Source organism: Lepisma saccharinum, chromosome 4 (genome assembly GCF_977018435.1).
Source record: "Lepisma saccharinum chromosome 4, izLepSacc3.1, whole genome shotgun sequence".
Lineage (NCBI taxonomy): Eukaryota > Metazoa > Arthropoda > Insecta > Zygentoma > Lepismatidae > Lepisma > Lepisma saccharinum.
In genome coordinates this window covers 61,232,449-61,248,999 of record NC_139232.1, presented here as the reverse complement: position 1 = coordinate 61,248,999, position 16,551 = coordinate 61,232,449, and the positions used below count along the sequence as shown (strand labels likewise).

The window sequence follows — 16,551 nt, the reverse complement described above, 5'->3', positions numbered from 1 at the left end:
AAATTTGGGGTTGTGACCGGAAAATACCCCACACAGCATTCACGAATAGCCCCAAAGATCATTCCCGCATAGCCCCCAAACCATTCATGGTAAGGTTAGGTTAGGCATATACATAGTTATATATAAAAAAATATAAAAAGAGACGTAATTTTCTTGTAAAACAACTGCGTGGTTAGAAACAGTGACAGGAGATTACGTCATTAAACGTGTGCAACATCCGGTTCATTTAGAGAAAGCAAGTGGAAGCAATGGCAATTGGGCTTCGGAGATATTTCTCTCCAAAAATACATGCATTTTCGGTCAAAACAGATTCAATGATGAAAGAAAACACCTTCACGAACCTTCAAATTGATACAGAAACTTATTTCGGTAAGTAGTTTGGTAACACTTTACTATACCGGAGACGGATTTCTTCAAATTTACAGGAGAAAGTACTTACGCAAATCATTTTCTGTAGCGTTGTTGATGTTCGGGAATGTAGTTTTGATCCATTTTAATGCGAACGCATGTGGTTTTCTACGAAAATCTATTTCCGACGCGCTATTGCTGCTGCCGCCATTTGCTTTCTGCACGAGAGCACAATACGCGCTATTGCTGCTGATACAACATGATGTGTCGAGGATGCATCGTGATGATGTTACCGGGTGTGGAAGATGCCGTGGAATTTGAAATTCCGATGTTGTCCGTATATGCTAAATTGAACGAAAGGAGTGCTAATGGAACCTAACCTAACAGGCCTAACCTAACCTAGTAGGCATACCTCGTCCCCGTGATGGTTCATGGAGCTATTGTATGTAAGAAATAGACATTATTTTCGTTAGAAATCCATTATTTCACCTAAAGAAATGTTCTGCAACGCAGAATAGCACGTTATCAATGTAAAAAATTGCGAAATAAATCATTGATAGGTGTCTCCGGTATAGTAAAGTAGTACCAGTAGTTTCTTCTGTAAAAATGAAGAAATCCGCTCGGCGGATAGGATACTGTTACCCTTAAGCCGTTTTATTTTAATTTACATTTTGGAACCAATTAAACAATTCCACCAGTCAACCAAAAGCTGCACCTTTATATTATTTTTATACCTTGATCCTTGTACTTCATTCTCATGTGGGTAGTCAGATTCCAATCTGTATTGCTCCTTAAAGTGTTAGTAGTTGAAATTTTTCGGGTCATTAATGCTCCCTTCATCATCGATAAACTACTAGAGGCAGAGCTAGAGGTTCTGATTACCAATCACGTATAATATTCGATTCTTCTTGCCGCTCTTGTTCCTCTTTCTTCCACAGGTCCTTGTTTAAAGCGGACAAGGAACTGAACAAGGGATCAAAATTTAGCATGAAAATATGGCGTTTCGTCCTACTTATAACAATTTTTATGCGAGGGTTAATACTCACCAATTATTACTGAAGATGTGTCGATCAGAAACAGCACAAAATAATCGGTCGATGTAAATAAAATAAATTCTCGGCCTCAAGAGCACCTACGCAACATTTAATCGAAGTGTGAAGAGGTGGGTATCGAACAGCAGCAAGTGATGTGAAGTTCTGGACGCGTTAAATGTCAACTTTGGCCAGGCAGTTCTTGCTAAAATTTTTGATCTGAATTTTTAACGACAACCAAGTGAAACATAGAAATATAAATAATCAGCCCATTTTTTTCCTTATTTAAGTATGTTTAGATGAAGTTTTGACGGCATATTCAAAGATTAATGGTTGTGACTTGTGACATGTGAAGTTGTTGAAGCATAGAATATGGTTCAAGTTATCCTATTCAACATCAGCACACATCTAATAATCTTGGGTTCAATGTTCAATCGAGTCACAAATCAAAACAATATAATTGACTGTGTCTGCAGTGCGAAATAGTTGCAATGGTTCTTTGCTATGTGATCATTCAAGGGTAGCAAACGCCATGATTTTCAGCTCAAAGTTGAAGTATGTAGTTTCAAAAGTTGCCGTCAGGTGGCAACAACTTGCAGCAACAGCCCAACCACAGAATAGGCAATGCTGTGCCATCTGTTGGTGAATTTTTAAACTTTTAGGGAACAAAACCGGTACAAAGGAGGTATTTTGTATGTTTGGTTGGTTTTGTAAACACCGTAATAAAAGTTGTTACGATTTCTGTTAGTTAAGTTTGCGACCATAAACAAAAGTAAAAAGGATCTGAATTGTTGCCTTCAGTATACTACAGTGAGTCATGCCCACGTGGAATCAAATACAGTCACAGTTACGGAATCCAAACAACCCTGTTGTGTTTTTTGACATCACTGTCGGCACCACGGTAAGTTAACTGGCCCAGGTTCCGATGTGTAATTCCGATACAATGACATATGCATATTCTACACAAATCGAATTCTATACATACCTGTAGGCACATACTGAACAAGTTTTTTCTGTGTTGTGCAGAATTGATTGTTTCATACGGTAAGAATAATGAGTAGGTTAGGCGGGTGTTTGGTGCTCTTACCATGATAATTACTCTCCTCTGTGTTATTATTCTTTATGCGTTTAAAGTATGTTAGGACTGTTAAGTTTGATTGCTTTGGCATTTCAGCAGTAACTTACGAGCACTGTCATGTGCACATATCAATTTCCATGATGTAATACTCTTGCAAAAATTTCCAGTACTCTGTAAGCATACCAGATACTCCTGCAAAACCTGTAATAATCATTACACAATCAGAACCATGACCAGGATAGATTCTACATTAGTACTTTTTATGAGAAGGCAAGTGATAAGAAAGGTGGCCATATGTTTTAAAATATCAGAGTGACTGGCTTCACCAGCTGGTAAAGAGATGGTACCGGATACACATAAGAGAAGAAAGCTCTGTAACACTTCTGTATAGTGGAAACGGATTTCTTACTTTTTACAGAAGAAATTACTTACGGAAATCATTGGATCCATCGCCCGGATGGATTTCTTCAAATTTACAGGAGAAAGTACTTACTGAAATGAGTTTCTTTAGCATTATGGACGTTCTTGGGAGGTATTTTCTTTCACGGGAAACTAAAAACTTCGTATTTGAATGCTGCCGAACAAGAATTAATCACTTTTTACGTAAGAAACTTGCATTGTCTGCCATATTATGCCGTTGTTTCCATTGTGTGCGTGCAGATGGCGAGAGCGTCGAAAGTCACACCGTCTCGTCAGCGTTTCCAAACGTGCATTTTTTTTACGAGAATTTTTTTTTTTTTTTAACTATGCTTACCTAATCTCAGCTAACCTAACCTTGCCAGAAATGGTTTTTGGGGCTATCTGGCAATGGTTTGTGGGGCTATCCGTCAGTGGTTTGTGATGATATAATGAACACGAAAGTAGGTATTTTTCGGTTAAGAAGGTTGAAACACTGCATACCCACTCCAAAACACAAGCACGGCGCAATGATCCATGACGAGTGCATGCCATATTGTCTGTTACCCAAGCGGAACAAGGAAGACAAATAATCACTCTTAATATGAAACGTTGACACTATTTTATGGAAAAAGGCATAACTTCACCTTAAAGAATGTTCCACAATGCAGAACAGGTAAGTACCAGTGTTAAAATTAAGGAAATAAATGAGTTAAAGGTGTCCGGACGTTATCTCATATTTACCAAATCATTTTCTGTAGCGTTGTTGAAGTTCGGGAATGTATTTTTTATCCTTTTGAACGCCAATTCATGTTTTGTTATGGGAAAATATATCTCTGACACAGAATTGCTGTTGCTGCCATTTCCTTTCTGCACGTGAACACGATGTTCCGTGTCTTACATGACGTAACCCCCAATAAGTGTTTCAAACCATGATGTGGTTTCGCAAGAAGATGACGTGTCTAGGATGCGTAGTGAAGTTATTGCCGGGTGTCAAAGATGAGGTGGAATTTGTAATTGAACATGGAATCGTGAAAAAAGAAGTGGAATGTCGGAAATGTGGCAGTGCATGTAAACTGCACATTGGACCAGATGGGAAGTGGATGTACATCTGTATGAAGAGAGTCCAGGGACATGTCGAGTTAAAGTATTTTGAAATATTTTTTAAATTTTTTAACGTATTCTAACATACTGAAATGTAGGAAATTTTTGTAACTATGTTTGCCTAACCTAACCTAACCTTATCGTGTATGGTTCGTGGCAAGTAGGGAGTTTTACATTCACAAGGTTGGAAACACTGTATAGAGACTGAAAATCGACAAAACAGAATCACGATGCGCGATGAACCAGTACACTCTCGCCATATTGTGTTTACAGAACCGAAAAAAGGAAGAACAGTAAGTACTTGTAAAGTAAAGAAATACAAATTATTATAGTTACAAATTCATTTACACCTAAAGAAGTGTTCTGCAATGCACAATAGTACGTTACCAATGTAAAAAAGTACGAAAGAAATAATTTTTACGTGTTTCCACTATACGGAAGAAAGCTCGATAAATGATTTTCACTTTTTGTGTATATCCCCACGTTTTCCTTATTTTGAGTAGACACTGTATCGGCACATACGTGTGAAGCCACCAGAAGTATCATAGTAAGTCTAGGTTTAATTAGTCCCTTACAATATTTTATCGTATTGTGATTCATTATTTATAATTGATGATAGAACAATTATAGTAAGAACTCATATTGGAGCTCAGTTATTTCAAATGACATCAACATTGTGACCCTTAAGCTGTTTGTACACGAACAAGTTGTTAAATTGAACAGTTAAAATCGACAATTGAAAGTCGTTGAAAAGAAAAATCTTAAATTGTTTGAAAGTGTACATATACACAATGATGTATTTTCTCGGTATTATTAGTCTAAGTGTAACCTAACACTCCAGAAAAACAATGTAAACACAACATAGATTCTCATTTCCAGATATAAAGATAGTTGTTTTTCATTTGTGTTTATCTAAACTTCAATTTAAGACCAACACAAAATATTATTTTTTACAGTTGCTCGTTGAATATATTTTATTATCACATTACTCACTTCTGTAGAAATATGCATTATTTGGAGCAAATTTACAATACCGGACCCCTCCCCGATTTTTGTAATATTTTGTATGCTCACTAATTGAGGCCTCCTAATCACGAATTTGAAGTTAAAAAGTTAGAAATTCCAAAACAAGGGGGTCCGTGATCGCAATCGACAATGCACGATTGCTCATTATTTATCACAAGATTTTGCGTTTCGAATACTTAAGGAATGAAATATATATTCCTGACATTACTACGACCCCAAAATTTTAACTATGCTTACCTAACTTAACCTTACCGTGAATAGTTCATGGGGCTATCCATCAATGGTTTGTGGGGCAACCCGTGCATGGTTTTACGACCCCAAATTTTAACTGTTTGCCTAACCTAACCTTACCGAGAATGGTCAGTGGGGCTGTCTGTGAATGGTTTTGCGCTAATTGTGATAACGAACCGATAAAAAATGTTATTTTCGTAGCTCTTTAACGGCAAACGTTCTTCATCGAAGATGCCATTTTCGTATCCTGCAATTTTACAATTGATGCATTGTTGCCAAACTTACCTGTAATCAAATCAGTCCACATGCTCTTCTACATCATGATTGTCACGGCAAAATACTGAAATGCATAAGTTTGTTGATTAGCCCACGACCATCCTCCTGCACACGCCACCTAACAATCTGTACAATATTAACAACTTTTTTACTGTTCTCTTCCGCCATTCTTACACGATCCATACTCTGCAAGTATGAAATCAATAGTGTGGCAATGCTGTAGACAGCGTAACTAATTGTGAACGTCAGTTGTTCATAACAAATATGGTTCCCATACTTGTATACGGAGAATCATTGTGAGTATAGAAAAGCTCATTTTACAACTTTACATGTTAATGAACAATTTCTACACCTCACCCCAACATGTTAACCTCAGATAAATCATCGCGACTATAATTATTTCGTGAGCATAAGCAGTAGCATAGAAATTACAGAAGGGTCCGGTATTGTAAATTCTTGCCCATTATTTTTTTGTATAGTTGAAATTAAATAAATACAGAATGTTCCACCACTTTTCGTTTCCTTTCTCTCAGTGCCCGCTCTACATTATTTAATATACAGCAAACATCATCAATGGAATGATATCAGTCTGAACAGTCACAAACACATGTTTACACTTCCCACGTTGCTTTCATGCTTTCTCTTCACCACAGAATAGAAATAAATAGCATTATGTACCTCAATGCTTCTTTCGAATTATAGAATTGATTTCAACAACATTTGCTCTGATTGGTCGACAGTCAGGCTTGGGTGGCATTATTTAGAACTGTCTCTAAATAGAAATTCTTGGACCTGACCTTGCATCCAATGAGAAAAATGGCATGGTCTCTGACATAATTTCCTTTTAAGCGTTCAATTCAATGATTTGTTCGTGAGTAATTTGATTGTGTAGAAACCACTTTATACCTAATATTAAAGAAACAAAAAGAATGTAAAATTTTGATTTGTTTTTTTCCTCATAGACTAAGCCTGAAAGAAACTGATTTCGCCACTGCAATCACGAAAACTGATATTAGAATAGTCAGACCAAGTTTCTCAGGAAGAAGAAAAAAGTTGAAAATTTATAACTTAGTGTTGTGTGTTAAGTCCACCATCAGCAGATAAAGGATGATCGGTACTGGACCTACTTTTTAAAGTGCGATCCAATGCACTGGGTATCAAACCCACAACTTGATTACAAAGTGACTATGCTACCAGCACCGAAGTCAGATAAGTCCCGGAGCTGCATAATTGGGAAAATTCCCACCTGAAATAATCCATTCCAGATATAAATATATGAAAACTTTGTAAATGCTTAGTGCATTCTGTTCATTCAATGAGTTTTGGGAAGGAAGAAGGAAAGAGAGAGGGAGAGAGAGATCTCTCTCTCAGGAAAAAAGAAAGGATACTCTCTCTCTCTATTCTGCTTTCTTTCTTCTTTCTTTCAAGAAAGAAAGAATTCTCTCTCTCTCTCTTCTCCAGAGAGAGAGTGTGAGAGAAAGAGAGAGAGAGCGGAAGGAAAGAGAGAAAGAAGGGGATATGAGGTTCCATAGCACAACATTTTTCAATTTGAATGCTGGAAGTTCAAATACATCATCACAAAAGTAGAGATTTACATACTGAAAATGTTGAGCATAGATATAAGTTGCAAAAATAATAAAATATACAAAGTTAAAGCAAGAAAATTCCATTATAAATACAATGTAAATAGAACACCGTGCATAAACAGCGTATAAACCTGTACATCAGGGACAGACTGGCACATACATACCAGAGTAAAAATATCATTTCTTCATGACAGCTGTATGCTACACGTGCCATGCAAGTGAAGTTTACCATGTCTTGTTTTTCATCAAATGAAATTAATATGTAACAAACAAAATATTCCAATACTAAAAAGAAAACTTGCATGAATTATGTGAATTACCTAATCGTAATAGCATAAATGTGATTATGTCATTTTCTGAGTTGAAGTCCCACCAAAACAAAATTTGATATAATAAGGTGCTCCTCCCCCAAATTCTAAACTAAGGACTAGGGGTGGCCAAATCCCGATAAAATTTTAGCTGGATATCTGATAATTTTCCGTACAGATTTCAGATATGGGATATCTGATATTTGAATTATCCGAAATGTCTGGATATTCGAATGTGTGATCCGAAAAGTTTTATCTGTGTTATGGGCTATCCATATATTCGTCATTTTCGTATTTCACTGTACGGATTTTCTACAAATCCTTCATCAAATCTGTTCAATCTGGATATCCAAATTCTCCAGATATTTGGATTATCTGGATATTCAGATATCCAGATTATCCATTGCATCCAAAATGGATATTGGATAATTTGAAATCCAGATGTCCATTATCTGCATTTTGTGACCATAGAAGAAAGTGTTGAAGCACTAAGAGTGCTGCGAGCAAAGACATTTTGAAAACCAGTGGGTTATCATATTTTACATTAGCTTAAACTATTTTATTTGTATAAATTAGGCTTGTTTTCTAATATTCCGAATTTCAAAAGAAAATTCATTCAATCGGCTTTTTACTGAAAACATGGAACCATGTAGCACTGGATAAAATGTTTTTTTTTTTTCAGGAAGAACTGTTATAAATCCTATTCTTATGTAACTAAATATGTTACAAATCACTGTGATAATAATGCACTATCATTATATCAATGTCTGATTAGTAATGGTGATATATTTTCCATAACAGGAAATTGGAAGAATGATTCTAGAACTGTTTGCTGATGTAGTTCCAAAGACGTGTGAAAATTTTCGACAATTTTGCACAGGAGAATATCGTAAGGATGGAGTTCCACTTGGATACAAAGGAGCAACTTTTCATCGTGTTATCAAGGACTTCATGATTCAGGGTGGAGATTATGTTAATGTGAGTTCAATCATTTTTAATTTTCGATTAGGTTACTTTGATTCTTTGTTACATATCGTCACACAAGTGACATCCACGAATGTGCTAAACCTTAATTTGAGATATTCAATGTCCTGTGGAAAAAACAGTTTTACATTTGGATAAATTTCATCGGTAAAATGTGTATCTACTTAAGACTGTTTATTAGGTCATATAAGTTAGCATAGGAATCTATCGACAAAATGCAATCAGAAACTGCACTTAGGTGAGAAATTTGCACATTTGTGGTTTTGGCATTGGTGCGATGATATGTCTCATTCACACTACATAAGCACAATTTGACCACTTTTAAAAAATTGCTTCATATTAATTGCTCAAAGAAGGCAACTCTAAACACACGGCCATGAAATTAGGCAGGCGGCAGAAGTTCGTGCTGTTGCCATGTTGGAGCACAACCCCATGTGTTCGGAGGTTTAAGAGCAGTCCGATATGTAGATATGGGACTCAGTTTCTGGGGCCTGTAATGAACTTTCAATTCACACGATCACCAGTTCTGCATCGAATGGGACTCAAAAGTGCCCTGGAGAGAGATCGGTGTGATGCTCCAACTAGGCAACGCAGTCCAGTTGATGTTGCCACACAGTACGTGGGAACCAGCAACTTATGTCCCCTACTCACTTCAATTTCCCCATATGTGTCACCAGTGCAATTCTGCCCAGCTGCCTATTTTCATGTCCATGCGCTTAGTTCATTCTATTGCAAAAATTGTGCTTTCATTGAGATCTTATGTCATTGTGAACACCGGGACATATTGTAATCCAATGTGGGGGGCAGACAGCTGTTACCTCGGCACATTCAGAGTAAACTCTTTTACTTTGTTGGTATATATCAGAAGAAAAGAAAATAAATTTTTTGTGGGCAAAGTTCAATACCAAAACTACATGTTTTATAAGTATCTCATGGAGTTAAGTTATTACCAGGGGTAAACAAAACTAAAAATAATTCAAGTGCCAGCCCCTTTTTCTCACGAGCTAGCATTTTTTTTTTAGTATGGGCTAAGAAAGCCATAAATCCAACTAAGTTAAGCTATGAAATGTTATCTTGAAACCAGAGTGGATAAAAATCATTATTTTTTTAATATTAAATATTTTTTAAAAAAACACGTGAAATTACTTGTATGGTTTTAGGCACCATACATATAGATATGTGTTTTTTTATAGAAAGGCTTTTTCTACGAAACGGCCCTGTAAAATATTTGAACAGTTTGATTAAATTAAAAAAAAAATTATGTAAAAATACATTTTTCTGTTTCTCATACTGTATATATGAATCTACTATGGAAATGTTTGTTGAGTGTGTTAGTGAAACTAATAATTTCAGTAACCTTTTTCTTTCAATGAAAATAAAACATTCTGGATGTACTCTATAATTGTAACTTAAAATATTTTTATAGTCTTTGTAGCTGAAATTTGGCAATTTCTTTAATGATAGTTTGCAAAATATCAGCTGCCATGTTTATTTACAGTTTAACCTTTTGCATCCCGAGCATCTTGATCGAGATCCTCTAGCATGCTCGTAGTTTTTATGTTATAATGTTGCTATTTTTGGCTGGATTTGCAATTTTCTTCTTTTACACGTCTTGGTGTCGAACAAAAAAGGTGGCTTTTTTGTGTGGCTTCCTCACAAAGTAAAAAGAATTCTGACAAACAAAGGCCGGATTTGTTAGCAATTCTTTTCTTCCACCACTGGAAACTATACGGGTGAAAAGTTTGCTTCTCGGTACCCAAGGTGACAAGGAATTTTCCCCGTGTCACCACAAGCAAGACGAAAACAGGTCTTTGTTGCCAAACACATGTTTTTCAAGTTGTTGCAATGTGACCTGCATTGTCTAAAAATAGAAAGGTGCGGCAGATGCAAGAAAGGGGAAGATTTGGCACACTTTCGTCACCCATTTCCTGGCTATCGTTCTAGCAACATCCCGTAGCTCATCGGTGGTTTCTTGCATGCATCAGTTGGCTTTTTTGTGTGAAGTTTGTTATACGACCTCATCAATTAGTTTGTGAGTGTGTGTGTTTGTGGGAACCAGCTGTTCAAGTGCCATTAGTGCTAATAGTGCCTGCAGTGTTTCCAAAAGGATTATAGTCGACAATGGTTTCTCCAAGTGATCTCCGTTCAGATGAAATTCGAGATGAGCTTGAGGCAATGGACACAGACTCCGAGTGGGAAGACGAACAACTTGACATTCCCTCTGACATATCATCAGAATCTGATTCTGATAATATGTCACAAAGACATGACACACGTTTCCCCTCCCCTTCTGCATGTCCTGTCGACTGGCAACCCCCACCCCGAACTGGAAGGATGGCTCCCAACCTGCAACCTTTCCTAGGACAGACTGGACTCAAGGCTCGACATCCTTTCCCCTGAACTTTTTTACGCTGACTTTTTCAGAGGAAATCTTCCTTCAACTGGTGACTGAGATTATTTCCATGTGTATTGTTACAATGTCTTGTACATTTTGTTGGGGGGGGGGGGGAGATCGAAACCCCCAATTTTTTTAAAAAAATATGAATTTTCAGGTTCATCCCCTCCTCCCTCCATATATACGCCGAATGTGCATAAATTTTATATAGTCCGAATCTATGGTTCATTCCAAGTAAAACAACATATCATTTGTCTGTCTACGGCAATTACCGTCCGATCTACAGTAATTTTTATAGAACTGCATTTTGCTGAAAATCAGCTCGGGCAGTATGCGAAAGAGGCTCGGGTAGCTAAAGGTTAATGATAATATGACTATTTACAGTTTAGATTAGTATTTTGTGTATTTTTCTACACAAAATTGTTTGCTATTTTTGCCCATAAAAATTATTGAAGTTTAATTCAAGAGAATGTGCGTGTGCGTACAGTTTATATTTCCTTTTGTATGAGTTTTACACCATCATATATTTTCTTTCCTTTCATAGTGTCAAATAAACACCATTAAATGATTACAATATTAATGTACTTTCACCAAAAGTGATTCTGATATCTACGAAATCCTTATGTACATTATTCTATGAATTCTTTATATAAAATAATTTAAATCTTGATTTATATCACAATTTAAATCAATCTACCTTGCTTAAAACATTTAATGTATTATTAATACACGATTGGGTTAAAAGTGTTTTAATTCTTACAACGAAATGGCCTTCCTAAAGAAAGGTGAAGTGACAACAGCATGAATAACTATGCAATACATCCTATATTATATGGCCGACTCACATATAACTGCAGATTTTACCCCTACTTAGGTAAAGTTGGAAATTAGCAATAAAGAAATGAATACTTATTTAATGAAAAACCCCTAGTAAAATGCCAGTTAATATGAAAACTGAAGCTGTATTTAACAAGAGAATTATACTCCGTTCCAGCTAACTGTGGAGCAGGCAAACTAAAACAAGTCTCTGCTCAAGTAGTGACGCGAGACGGCTCCACCAGTGAACACGTAAGTGGAACGGACTTGCTTGGAGAGTGGGGAAAGCGACTGAAGTTACCAGCCTTCACAGCAGTGTCTACTGCTTCTCTCTGGCCAATAGATTTTCCTCGCTTCTCTGACGCTATGTGCAGCCTTGCTCCACAGTTAACTGGGACAGGGTATAGACTTGCTTTATCTATTAATGCACCCTGGACTGCATTTAGCAGACTAACAGGTCTCTGGATCCACAGCCATTGTTCTCATTCCTTGATGTTTGTGATTGCTCCTTCATCAATCTTATCTTACCACCATTCATACCCATCTTCGCAATTAGCCCAAGGGACAGAAAAGTGAACTAAAATAAACTAAATCAATCAATCTGTCATTGTGATAGCAAAAACTCTTTACTACGAGTACCATTCTTGACTGGTAGACACATTGATTTTAAATTGCTCGCTTCCAGGAGTACAAATTTAAAAATGCCAATTTTCCTGATTAATTCACGAGAGATTTATGTCTGAATGCTGTGCTTCTGCTCAGTTGGATTTGATAATATTTGCATTTCCGCCATTACTACCAATATAGCCCCACGATCATTGTTACGTTAATTTTTCATCGAGAAAGAACAAATTGTGTTATCTGTGGCAATACAGGGTGTTTGAAAAAGAACTCCCTAGTTTTAAGTATAAATTTAATAGGGAAAGTAATGAAAACTTACATCAATGAGTACATATCATGAAAGAGGATTCCTTCAAGTTTTGTTCAATGTTAGTACACCTCAACGTGGGGTCCATTTGTTGCCTTGCACACGTCGAGACGATATTCCACTTCTCGCCACGTATTCACCAACATTTCAGGTGTAACTGTCCCAACCGCAGCAACGATTCTTTCCCGTAAATGATTGATGTCTCTGATCCTAGCACTGTACACAACATTTTTTATGTGGCCCCGAAAGAAAAAGTCCAGTGGGGTTAAGTTTGGGCTTCGTGGTGGCCAAGGTATTGGGCCAGCCCTGCCTATCCACCTTCCTGGAAAGCGAGTGTTAAGAACCGCACGCACCTGTTTACTGTAATGAGGTGGGGTGCCATCTTGTTGGAAAAACACAAGCCCCTTTTCCGCCTCAATATCGTCCATTTGGGGAAAGACGTACTCTGTCAACATGTCATGGTAAACGTCCCCGTTTATTGTTTTTTCTACAAAAATGAAAGGACCAACCACACGATCTTCCATCAAACCACACCAGACATTAAGTTTGGGAGAGTCACGTTGATGCTGAATAACTTCATGTGGATGCTGTGCCCCAAAAATTCTACAATTATGACGATTAACTGTTCCACTGACATGAAATGTAGCCTCGTCAGAAAAGAGAATGTTTGGTAAAAAATTGTCATCATCAATTCTGTGTAGAAAGTCAACAGCAAACTCATACCTTTGGATTTTATCAGTAGGTTTCACTTCATGTAATAGTTGCAATTTGTAGGCGCGCAACTTTAGTCTTTTACGAACAACATCATACACTGTACCTTTAGGCACTCCTAATTGTAGACTACGTCTGGCCAATGACTTCTTCGGGCTCCAAACACATGAAACACGGATCTGTTCAACAACATCTTCGAAAGTTCTCGGTCTACCTGGTGATTTACCTTTTAAAACACTACCGGTTTCCTTGAAAGACTTTAGCCAATGACGGATAGTTTTTGCTGTAGGTGGTTCACCACCATACTGACGTCTAAAATTTAACGTGCACTGTTATAACTGACTCAGTTTTCACAAACCAAATAACACACTGCGCTTTCTGTTGCGGAGTACACATTGTTGCTGAGTTGCTCTGCACTACACGAACGCCGGAACTGAACTGAGGGAACAAAGGAAAAAACACAGCACTGGTGCCGTCTCAAGGTCAAGCAGACCTTCCAACTGCAAGGGTGCCAAACTTGGAGAGTTGATGAATCAAACACCACAAACTAGAATACTGTATGTCACTTTGTACAGATTCTAGGACACATTAAAACTAGGGGGTTCTTTTTTCAAACACCCTGTATTTTATGGTACTACTTTCTTTTTCTTTTTCAGGGAGATGGGACAGGTGTGATGAGTGTGTATGGTGGTGGTACATTTGCTGATGAAAATTTCATATTAAAACATGATGCCCCAGGGTTACTTTCAATGGTAAGTATGTGTTATTTATTCAGTTTATTTATAATTTGTGTATTCAGTTTCATGTTACACATAAAATTGAAGCAGTTTTTCACATAATGCATACACAAATGCTTCATGCATTAAGCCAGCTTTAGACGAAACCACTTTCCTTAGCATTTTTTGTAGCATAATCAATCAGGAGCGACCTCCAGGTCATGAGTGCAGATGTAATGGCAGCCTCGTAAGATGTAAACAATGCATCACTTCAAATTTTTAAAAGATAACTATTCAACTGAGAGGAATACTGTTTCCTATAAAAAGGTTTTAGGTATAAAGCAATTGTGCTGCTTAAGTAAAACTTTATAACGTATACAGTACATGTATGGAATTGTAAACACCGTGCCCTCACCATCATGCCTTTCGTGCTGTATATGTTATACATTGTAATCGCAAAAACAAAAAAAATGTTCCATGAAATGCTTCCGTGTAAAGAACTATCTGCTATAAGATTTTTTGAAGCATTTATGTTAGAAAAAATGTTAAAGCTGGCCTTATGTAGATAATTTTTTTCTGTATGTATTCATGAAAATGAAAATTCTTAAGCACTTGACACCAGAGGTGTTCACCATTTGGAGGGCCCCATCATGAGGGCAGACCTCATCCTTAATGTCTGAAAAACTTCTGGGCGAGATATATTATTGAAAGTTTACCACTAGATATCCATTTCAATCACTGTCGATTTTGTACCCCTTGGGTGAGTACACCAATGAGGATGAAATATGAACTGAAAATTGCAATGGGATAAACATAGATCACCCAGGTTGATTGATTGATTTACTTTATTTTACTTCGCATTTTGTGCCACTTTTGGGTAATTTGCGAAGATGGGGATGATTAATGATATGATGAAATTGATGAATGGACACTCGCAAACATCCATGCCCAGGCTGGGATTCGAACCCGGGAGCCCTGGCATCGTAGCACGTGCTAACCACTCCGCCACAGGGGGCTGGCATAGATCACCCAGGGTTTGAAGGTGGAGCCTTGTAAATGCTGACCAGACTACCACAAGGTCAACACCACTAGATGTTATCATTGTTTTATTTCGATGATTACAAGGTTGCAACTGTTCACAGAGTTGCAGTGGACATTTCTTGAACCCAGCATAGAAAAATATATATGTGTGGTCGATTAAGCTCCTAAAATTTTGTTGTGATGTAGGGTTATTTGAAGCCAGATTTTTCATTCTGCTTAAGTTTCTAAATTGTTAAAAGTACATCTTGATGAAATTTAATTATTGATAACAACTCGTTTGAATCAGTTTCCATATTCAAGTACTTAGGAGTAATACTAACAAATAAAAATGATATTCAATAGGAAATAAAAAGCAGACTTAATTCAGGAAATGTTTGTTACTTTTCTCTCCATAAACTTTTATTGTCTCGTAAATATCTAAGAAACTAAAAGTTAAAATATACAAAACAGTAATTTTGCCTGTAGTATTATATGAATGTGAAACTTGGTTCCTTACATTAAAAGAGGAACATAAATTAAGAGTATTTGAAAATAAAATCCTTAGAAATATATTTGGACCTAAAAGGGATGAGGGGACAGGTGAGTGAAGAAGGTTCCATAATTTAGAACTGCATAATATGTATTCATGTCCAGATATTATCAGAATCATTAAATCAAGATGACTTGGATGGGCAGGCCATGTGGCACAAATGGGAGAGGAAAGAAGAGTTTATAGGATTCTTGTTGGGAAATCTGATGGTAAGAGACCTGTAGGAAGGCCAAGGTGAAGATGGAGGGTTAACGTTAAGATGGACCTGCAGGAAATCAGTAAGGATGAAAAAGTTTGGATCGATCTTGCCCAGGATAGGGACAGATGGAAGGCTTATGTTGCTGCAGCCATAAACCTTCAGGTTTAAGAATGCTAGAGAGTAAGTACTTCTTGAAGGTCTGATTAAATTTAACATTGTAGAAGTGTAACTTTTACTGGAAATAGGCTATTAGTGAGTTAATGAAGGTCAAATGTTTTCCTATGTAATTTTTATATTGTAGGCAAACAGTGGGAAAGATACAAATGGCTGCCAGTTTTTTGTCACTTGTGCAAAATGCAATTTTTTGGATGGAAAACATGTGGTGTTTGGAAGAGTTGTTGATGGGCTATTAGTGATGCGGAAGATTGAGAATGTGCCCACGGGACCAAACAACAAGCCCAAAATCCCAGTTATAATATCACAGTGTGGACAAATGTAGTGAAAATTGGTGAATGTGTTGTACGATTCAATGAAGGTTCTCTCTTCAGACTGAATGGATGATATGTATGATGTGTATGTTTTTATATGTAAATAAAACTTATTTTTACTACAGAATTTAAAGTGCTTTTTCTAATACTTCTGCATTTTTCTTTATCGTTGATGTTGAAAACTCAAACTTTGGCTTTGGTCAAGTTGGAGTTCGTCTGTATATTCCAAAATGGTTGATCATTAGTTTTGATAAATATTTCAGTAGGTTTCACAATATAAACGATATACTGTATTTTTAAATTAAATTATAGCATTTGCCTTGTGCAAACATGTTTTATGATAGTAAGTATCTTACACTC

General features: G+C 36.8%; 2 protein-coding genes across 4 annotated transcripts in view; one reads left to right on the top strand and one right to left on the bottom strand.

Annotated features, from left to right (window-relative positions):
- The window catches only part of LOC145986503 (uncharacterized), a 72,501-nt gene extending 70,768 nt beyond the window's left edge, over positions 1 to 1,733 (bottom strand). Inside the window, exon 1 of one of the 3 annotated variants that reach the window (XM_083120584.1) lies at positions 1,395 to 1,733. The gene's annotated coding sequence lies outside the window, so the exon portion shown is untranslated. Of the gene's footprint in view, positions 1 to 1,082; positions 1,272 to 1,394 lie in introns of those variants that run through there. The other 2 variants (XM_083120582.1, XM_083120583.1) reach the window with 2 other exon arrangements.
- A 275-nt stretch (positions 1,734 to 2,008) lies between these two features.
- On the top strand, positions 2,009 to 16,339 carry LOC145986502 (peptidyl-prolyl cis-trans isomerase H). The gene is made up of 4 exons (XM_083120581.1): positions 2,009 to 2,280; positions 8,186 to 8,362; positions 13,875 to 13,970; positions 16,005 to 16,339. Exons 1-4 carry the CDS (start codon positions 2,197 to 2,199, stop codon positions 16,200 to 16,202), a joined length of 555 nt encoding a protein of 184 aa, XP_082976707.1. The 5' UTR covers positions 2,009 to 2,196; the 3' UTR covers positions 16,203 to 16,339.
- The last annotated feature ends 212 nt before the right edge of the window (positions 16,340 to 16,551 follow it).

Coding starts and splice junctions, on each gene's coding strand:
- LOC145986502 (XM_083120581.1), top strand. CDS start 2,197: ATGCCCACGTGGAATCAAATACAGTCACAGTTACGGAATCCAAACAAC. Junction 2,281..8,185: donor ACATCACTGTCGGCACCACG/GTAAGTTAACTG, acceptor TTTCCATAACAG/GAAATTGGAAGAATGATTCT. Junction 8,363..13,874: donor AGGGTGGAGATTATGTTAAT/GTGAGTTCAATC, acceptor TTTCTTTTTCAG/GGAGATGGGACAGGTGTGAT.